Source organism: Apium graveolens, chromosome 1 (assembly GCF_009905375.1).
Source record: "Apium graveolens cultivar Ventura chromosome 1, ASM990537v1, whole genome shotgun sequence".
NCBI classification, from domain to species: domain Eukaryota; kingdom Viridiplantae; phylum Streptophyta; class Magnoliopsida; order Apiales; family Apiaceae; genus Apium; species Apium graveolens.
The window spans coordinates 88,028,885-88,037,805 of NC_133647.1; the positions used below are offsets into that span (position 1 = coordinate 88,028,885).

Here is an 8,921-nt window from a genome sequence, read left to right on the forward strand (position 1 = left end):
TTTGAAAACTCGACCCTGCCAACACTCGATAATCACCCAACCGTAGCCTTTCTATCGAAGTGCTCTGGGTAGTGTTGCAGAAATATCCAACTGGATGATGAACTCATTACGGGAGTTTGCCGCGCCAGGAAGACCACTCATGATGATCAGTCGCAGTAGTGCAACCCCACCATTTTCTACAGGTTGAGGAGAACAACGCATTTACTTGTCAAACGAACACTGGACTCCTAAGGAATGGAGCATCTTAGCGGAACTTCCGGGCCATTTGGGGCCAATATAATAAGGCTGGGCCGGCGCCACTCGACCACTTACGCCACTCCTATTTCAGATGAAATCCATGACTCTGAAATGTAAAGCTCGTCCCCCTTTTCCCCAAGTAAAAACTTGTTGATACGACTCCACCAAGAAGTCGTATCTAGTTGGAAAGGAAAACTCACTGATATTTCCCAGGCGATGCCTATTAATGGATTAACTTATTCCAAGAATTTTACTTCCCGAGTGTTGGGTAAGTAATCAAAAACTCTTTTATAAAAACAGCAACCATGTTGCGAATATAAAAATACATCACGGAGCCGGATCCCTCAGATTTTTAAGCGAGTATTTAAATCCCCTTCGAAAGGATGATCTTAAATTTGAAAACGAGTTTTGGGATCTGCTCTAACTTTCCAAAAATAGTTTTAATAAAGTTTGAAAATAATCTCTGGAAATATTTAAAGTAAGAATGATTTGATAGTATTAATCATTTTCCGAATACTTGGCGAATATTACACATTATTCTTTAAGAAAAAAAGGAATATTATTTAATAAAATAAGCGGAGTCATAAGTCCTCGAATGAATATTCAGACTAATATTCATTAAATAAAATAAGTGGAGTCATAAGTCCTCGAATGAATATTCAGACTAATATTGATTTATTAATAGAAATAAAATAAGTTTCATAACTAGAAACTCTATTTAATAATTAAACTAGTTTTTGATCGTAATAGGGACCTTAAATGAATATTCAAAAAAATAATATTCCCATATAATATAAAACTATCGGATAAACATTATTCGATTAATAGTTTTGAAAACAATATATATATAATATACTCGGGAACATCGCCTCCCGGTTTAGAAAAATGTTCGACTCTGGGTCCCCTATACTAAGGGTATACGCTACGGCTTATCTCTAGCATAGGTATTATGCAGTTTATAATCAATTGAATCAACAATAAGATATCAAGATTATGAAACAGGCATGCATATATATATATATATATCATATTAACATGCTCCAATATATCGTAAGATTTGCTAATAACAATCATGCACTTATCGCAAGATAATGCATATATATATTTACATCACAACAACAGTATAACGGCTAGAAAACTTGCCTGAGTGTTCCGGGATAGACTTAAGCTTAGAGTGGGTCCGGTAACCTATGAAGAACAACATAAGCCGGAATTAGACCACGGTCGCTTAAGAAACTAGTCAAAACTCACTCATACCCTGACGGTCGCTTACGGTCGCTTATACGCTTAATGATTTGCATTAATCGCTCGCGTACCCTCGGCTCCACTAATTTTAATAAATTAACCATTACGAATTTTAAGGCGACTCTTTCGCGAATACTTTACCAACTTCCTAATCCACCTTACATAATTGTTTCGTAATCCAATTAGTCTTTTCAGAGCATTAAACAAGGTTTCAAATACTTGGAAAATATCGAAACCAGGGGAGGACCGAAGGGAGCCCCGGTCCCCGCCAACTGCGGAATAACCCCAAAATTTTAATATAAAATTTTAAAATTTACTATCAAAATTTTTTTTGGTGCCCCTAGATTTAAAAAAAAATTGAAATTGAGAATTGATTATACAAAATTTTTATTGATTTTGTTAATTATTTCATTCAAAATAATATTGATTAGATGGAAATCATGGAATTTGTTCATTAATCTTAATAATTAATAAATAAACATATAAGATAAAGATAGTACAATTTGAAATAAAAAAAAGATGCCTAAAACTAAAGTCTAAAAAAAGAACATACTTGTTCAGTTGTTCTGCTCCGGTCCCAAAACCCCCAATACACACTATACATACAAGTTACAAAATTACAATCTCTAATATCATCTCTCTTTATCTACTCTACCTTTGCATCTAATCCGTAAATATGAGTAAGAGAAAAGAGATTACATCCTATTTTCAACCCAAGAAGAAGCAAACAACTACTTGTGAAGATGAAGAACCTTCTGCCGCCTCAATTGAAGTCACTGGAGATGGAGTTGAGCCTCTGATTTTTGGTGAGATAAACAGAAACTCCGAGCAAAATCCTCAAAATCCAGAGATTGTTAATGAAGGTATTGATTCTGAGAACACTGATGAAATTATTGATTTCAATTCGTTAATACGTGATCCTGGTTTGCGGAAACAAATTGAGACTTATCATCCAAATAAAAAAGATTTAATTAGGAGAGCATACATTGATCTTGGCCCATATCAACCTGTGCAAGTTTATCCCTTATCTTGTCCAGAAAATCATCCCCGTCGATTTCAAAAGAGTTGGTTTGATAAATTTCCTTGGTTAGAGTACTCCCCATAAAAAGATGCAGCATATTGTTTTTATTGTTTTCTTTTTGCTAAAAATCCATTAGGAAGGTGTGGCTCGAATACTTTTACTGTCAAGGGGTTTAACAGTTGGAGAAAAGTAAACAATGGAAAAGATTGTGCTTTTAGATGTCATGTTGGGAAAGGAGATGGTTCTAATTCAGCTCATAATTTTGTGGCTAAATGTTATTATAATCTTAAAAATCATCCTTGTCACTTGAAGAAGATAGTGGAGAAACAAAGTGCAGAAGAGATCAAACGAAATCGAATGCGTCTTAAAACATCGATAGATGCAATCAAATGGTTGACATTCCAAGCTTGTGCATTCAGAGGACATGATGAAAGCTGCAACTCGAAGAATCAGGGTAATTTTCTTGAGATGTTAAAACTTTTGGCTTCTTACAATCCTCAAGTAGAAGAAATAATTTTAGATAAAGCCCCCAAAAATGCCAAATACACTTCACCAAAAATTCAAAAAGAACTTTTACATGTTTTTGCTAGGAAAGTGCAAGATTTAATTTGTGATGAGATTGATGATGCAAAATATTGTTTGATTGTGGATGAATTTAGAGATATTTCTAAAAGGGAGCAAATGGCTATTGTGGTTAGGTTCGTTAATAAAAGCGGCTTTGTGAGGGAGCGTTTCTTGGATTTAGTCCATGTTAAAGATACAACTTCTTTAACTTTAAAGACTGAAATATGTGCTATTTTGTCTCATCATAATCTTAATGTCAAGAACATAAGAGGTCGAGGATATGATGGTGCCAGTAATATGCGTGGTGAGTGGAATGGGCTGCAAGCCTTGTTTCTTAAAGATTGTCCTTATGCATATTACATTCATTGTCTAGCACATCAATTACAATTAGCACTTGTGGCTGCAACAAGAGAAGTACCTCAGATTCACACTTTCTTTCAAAATATGGTCTTTATTATCAATGCGGTTACTAGTTCTTCTAAGCGGCATGATGAGTTGCAAGCTAATCAAATTGCTGAAATTGAACATTTAAAGGAAATAGAAGAGATTCAAACAGGTAAAGGTCTCAATCAAATTGGAACATTAAAACGTCCCGGAGATACTAGATGGAGTTCACATTTCACTGCTATATGTAGTTTGATAAGAATGTATGGTGCTACTCGCTCGGTTTTAATTGACGTTGCTGCTCAAGGGACAACTTTTTCTCAACGAGGTGATGCTTTAAGTGCTATTAAAATGTTAATGTCTTATGAATCTGTGTTTATTTTACATGTGGTTAAGGAGATAATGGCTATTACCAATCTACTTTGTCGAGCATTACAACAAAAGTCTCAAGATATTTTAAATGCCATGTATCTGGTTTCTACTACAAAGATGTTGATTCAAAAATTGAGAAGTGATGGTTGGGAGTGTAACGTCCCAAATCCGGGGTCAAGATTTGGTGTCACTAAACAATCATTACATAAAATAAAGAAATAAATAAATAACCCCTTGAATTCGGATCGTTTACAGGTTATGGTATGAAACAAGAATCTAACCTTCTATAACTCACTTTAACTATAATACAAGTGTAAATACCTTTGAACTAATGCTCTTGTCACATTCTTCTTACACCTTCAATCTCTCGCAACAGAAATTTCTCTAACTTCTGCTGTCTATCAAAGCTATTCACTTTAATCTTTATCTATTTCAGGCAGAAATAAGAATTTACAAAGCAAGAGTGAGCCAAAACTGCCCAGCAAGTATATATTTTGAGTTTCAACATTAATATCAAAGAAAAACTTCCGGACAAAATCTCTGAAGTATTTTGAAGAGCGAAACACGAAATCATTTAAAGGATATACTTCATCTATTTAAAATCAATTTGATTTGCATTGCTATAAATCACATAGGGAATAACGACATTTTTATAAGAGCTTCAGAGATAGCGTATTTTCAAAATAGCTCCTGGTAACACTTCATACTTGAGCAACGAATGCAATAACTAATTATAAAACGACGTTCAAGAAATTCCTAACTATTCAGTATCCATCATTATCGACTAAGTTTTCATAACTTAGCCTGCTAAACCAGCCTGATAAGGACGGATTGAATAATTAAGAAGATCTCAATTCATTCAAGATTCTAATTGTCACTGCGCAACTAATGCTGCAGCAACAATCTGAACCTCGAATTTATTTAGAAACATTGTAATTTCCCAAAACTGAGTGTTAAGAAAGAATAACTTTAATCCATAATCACATTTTATTTCAAGAAGGAAGGCCATTGATGGTGATCAACAATAAATTAGACTGGACACTAGTTCACACTTATACCCTGCTGATCATTTAGGATACAGTGCAGATTTATACTTACCTATATAGATCCAGTCGGGTCCCCAGGCACTACAGCCCATCTCAAGGCACCGATTATGTTTCGGTCCTTAGGATTAAGTAAAACTTAATCCCCAAAGTATCACTATCCAGCCCGTAGAGTGTTTTGATGTCAAACCATTTTGAAGTCAAAACATCCCAATTCAGGGTTCGCAAAATAACCCGAAAGAATGGGTATTTGCTCACGAGAGCAATCGAATTATAGGAACAATAATGAAAAGGAACGTGCATAATTAGAGTAATTGCATCGAAATATAAAACAGCTAACTATTCTGAACTTAGAATAGGAGCGAATAATATTTGCAGTATTTAAAAAAAATTCAGAATACTTGCAGTATGTAAAAGAATGTTCTGGAATACTTGTCTCAATAAACTTCAATCGCTATTACTAGTTGACTTCGATTCGACGTGATCGTTTGGCTTTATCGTCAAACTACTATTCCATTCTGGATTCGATCCCGACATTCAGACCCTTTGGTTGGAACTTCGTTGATCTCGACGTCTAATCACTAGATCGTTCCTAGTCCGATGTCACGTCTCGGGTCTTCTGTCTAAACCTACAGGGTTAAAATACCCTAATTCAGATAACCGCTTAAGCTTAACATCAAATCGTCACCCCATTCTACCCATACGATTTCATAACCAAATTCATATTTATATGTATTATCGAAATACACATAGAAATTATGGTTCACATCTTCGAAATTCGGTTCGATATTTATTTTCTAGAAAATACGTATACTCGTCATTTTGAAAAACAGGGTAATCGATTATTTATAAATTATCTTGTCTCAATCATAGTCCAGTTCATATAATGTAATTGTATATGATTATTCGACGTCTCCGATAATTATAGGTTACGTTCCCGTATTTTCGGAATTAATTTTCCCGAAAATCGGGCAGCGTTTCCTCTATTTATCGGCCTGCCCGTCGAATCATTTCGACGTCAAAACACAACACAACAATCAATCCAATCCACCATTCGCCATCCCCAATCACCGATACAATTCAATTGTTTTTATTCATACTTTCATTCGTGTTTTATTTTTCATTTCATTTCGAAATTTATTTCACAAACTAATTTTTTTATTTTTATTTATTTATAATTTAGGACTCAGAATTAATTCATCACGGTCCACCGTCGACTCGCCAAAGTTCATCGTCGACGGCGGTAAAATTTACGTGTACCCGATTAATTCCGGGTTTCCAACGTAAATTCTACCGATTAAATATAATTATTTCCCGCACGAAAAATATGTTTATTTTATGAATATAACTCGAATAAGTTTTTCCTGCAGAAAAATTAATAAAATAACATCAAAAATGATCTAACAGCCACGCGCTACACATGCAAAACGGAGAAGAAACCGGGAAGCAACACAGTCGAACCCACACCACCACCACAGACCACCACACACAGGCACAACGTCAACACAAACACACACAGTACACAATACACACATCATACACACACACACACACATATATATATATACGCACGCAACCAGAAACATGACTGAGGCCAATCAACCGGAAAATGAAACAACGGCCGGAATATTACCAAGGCGGCGGTAAAATCACCGGAAAAGGAGAAAACCGGGGGAGAAGAAACAGGAGCAGGGGCATGGGGAAGAACAGGAAGGAGGAGGGAGTAGAACGAGAGATATAGGAGAGAAAAGAGAGTGACGCGAGAGAGAATTGAGAGGCGAGAGAGATCGATTGAAAGAGGCGAGAGGGACAAGAGATATAACAGGGGGTGGGGATTTTGGGGTAGAGTTAGGTTTTCATTTTATTATTTTTTTTCTTTTCTTTTCTTATCTGATTGTTACGTATTTAACAATATCCTGATATAATTTGCGAATAACTGTAACCCAAAATATCGTTTAAAATAATTTTTTTTTTGTATTTTATAAATATTATGAAACAAATAAAACATCAATTTCGTAATTTTTTAAAGCAATTCTGAATTTAATACAGAATTTACACTTAAATGCGATCAGAAAATCATTTAAAGATAAATGATCAATAAAATATTGATTTCTAAATTTTTATAAACTCCTAAAAATAATAAATAAAATTATAAAATAATAAATAAAATTATAAAATAATAAAAATAATTTTAGAAACAATTTTAGCATCTATAAGAATAAATATTTAATAAAATTATTTTAAAATGAATTAAATTCATACAGCTCGATAATTAATTATAAAATTAATCTTCGCGTCCAACAAATCACAAACAATTAATAATACAGCGACACATAGCCGACAGATCCATCACATATTTTATTTATTAAATAATTTGATAATTAAATTTACAGATCGGTTCCGAAAATAGGTTACTTAGCCGCTAAGTAACTGAAAAGACGATACGATTTTAATACCAGAATTGGATAATTACCAAAACAGAGCTTCCTATAAAACACTTTATACGAAATTAAGGTGATAACGTCTCGCCTTTTGAGAATATGGATTTTTATCGATATATAAAATGATTTGCGTATCGAAAATTTCGCACCAGGACTCTTACAGATCCAACTATACCCCGGATTGAAAAAGCCAAAACATGAAAAGTGTTCAGAATTATCAGATTAGGTTAGGAAGGAGTTTTCGGAAGAGTTTCGGGTTGTAAAAACGCAAAAACGACTGAAGTGGGACAATTTCTGATTCTAAAAAGTAATTTTATAATTATGTAAAAATAATCATTGTTAATTCTATAAATCCTTATAAAATCATATGATTATCCAAAAATTACCAGAAAAATATCAAAATTATCTAGATTTAATTCTGGATAATTAAAAATTAAAATTTTCACATTTTCATCAGAAATTAACATCCAAATATTAATATCAATTATCAAATAATTCACCAAAATTCACATAAACTCACATAATAATTATTTATTGATAAAAATAAATACATAATATTTCCCGGGCGTTACAGGGAGAGTCTCTTAGAAAATGTGAGATCATTTTGTGAACGACATACTATCTTGATTCCAGATATGAATGCTCCCCACTTTGATGTGCTTAAATCTCTTCGTCGACAAGGAAAACAAAAGCAAATGGTGACAATGGAACATCATTATCGAGTAGAAATCTTTACAGCTGCCATAGATCAACAATTACAGGAGCTAAACAATAGATTCAGTGAACAAATAACGGAGCTTCTCATTTTAAGTGCACCACTAAATCCTAGGGATGGTTACAGGTCTTTCAACATAGAGAACATTTGCAAGTTAGTTGAAAAGTTTTATCCAGAAGATTTTTTGGGAGATGAAAAAATCCATCTACAGTGTGAACTACAACATTATGGGTTAGATGTTCCGGTTCATCCAGATTTGAAGAATCTGTCTACTCTTGGTGATTTATGTCATGGATTGGTAACCACAGGGAAAGCTGACATGTATCCATTAGTTGATAGACTATTTAGGCTTGTCTTGACTCTTCCAGCATCTACTGCAACATCTGAACGAGCTTTTTCTGCTATGAAAATTGTGAAAACAAGTCTTCACAATCGAATGGAAGATGAATTTCTTAGGGATTATTTGATAGTGTATATTGAAAAGGAGATTGCGGAGACATTTCTGCCGAGGAGATCATTGATTCTTTTTATTTGATCAAAGAAAGGCGTGCACATCTCAAATAAATCGGTATGTTTTCTACTTTTATTTATTTTGGTCCCCCCCATATTAGATTCCTGGTTCCGCCCCTGATCGAAACACTATTCTTTAATAAAATAAAGAATATTATTTAATATAATAAGCGGAGTCATAAGTCGTCGAATAAATATTCAAAATAATATTCATTAAATAAATAAGTGGAGTCATAAGTCCTCGAATGAATATTCAAAATAATATTCATTTATAATATAAAACTATCGAATAAAAATTATTCGTTTAATAGTTTTGAAAACTATATATATATATATAATATACTCGGGAACATCGCCTCCCGGTTTAGGAAAATGTTCAACTCTGGGTC

At 33.7% G+C, this 8,921-nt stretch overlaps 1 protein-coding gene across 1 annotated transcript; it reads left to right on the forward strand.

Annotated features, from left to right (window-relative positions):
* The first annotated feature begins 2,158 nt into the window (after positions 1-2,158).
* On the forward strand, positions 2,159-8,557 carry LOC141684998 (uncharacterized). The gene is made up of 3 exons (XM_074490148.1): positions 2,159-2,405; positions 2,640-3,977; positions 7,941-8,557. Exons 1-3 carry the CDS (start codon positions 2,159-2,161, stop codon positions 8,555-8,557), a joined length of 2,202 nt encoding a protein of 733 aa, XP_074346249.1.
* The last annotated feature ends 364 nt before the right edge of the window (positions 8,558-8,921 follow it).

What these genes read in the sequence shown, in the direction of transcription:
- LOC141684998 (XM_074490148.1), top strand. Translation starts at nt 2,159, where the DNA reads ATGAGTAAGAGAAAAGAGATTACATCCTATTTTCAACCCAAGAAGAAG. An exon ending in TTCGTTAATACGTGATCCTG is followed by an intron (nt 2,406 to 2,639) that starts GTTTGCGGAAAC and finishes AAAATCCATTAG; the next exon opens with GAAGGTGTGGCTCGAATACT. An exon ending in GAGAAGTGATGGTTGGGAGT is followed by an intron (nt 3,978 to 7,940) that starts GTAACGTCCCAA and finishes TCTTGATTCCAG; the next exon opens with ATATGAATGCTCCCCACTTT.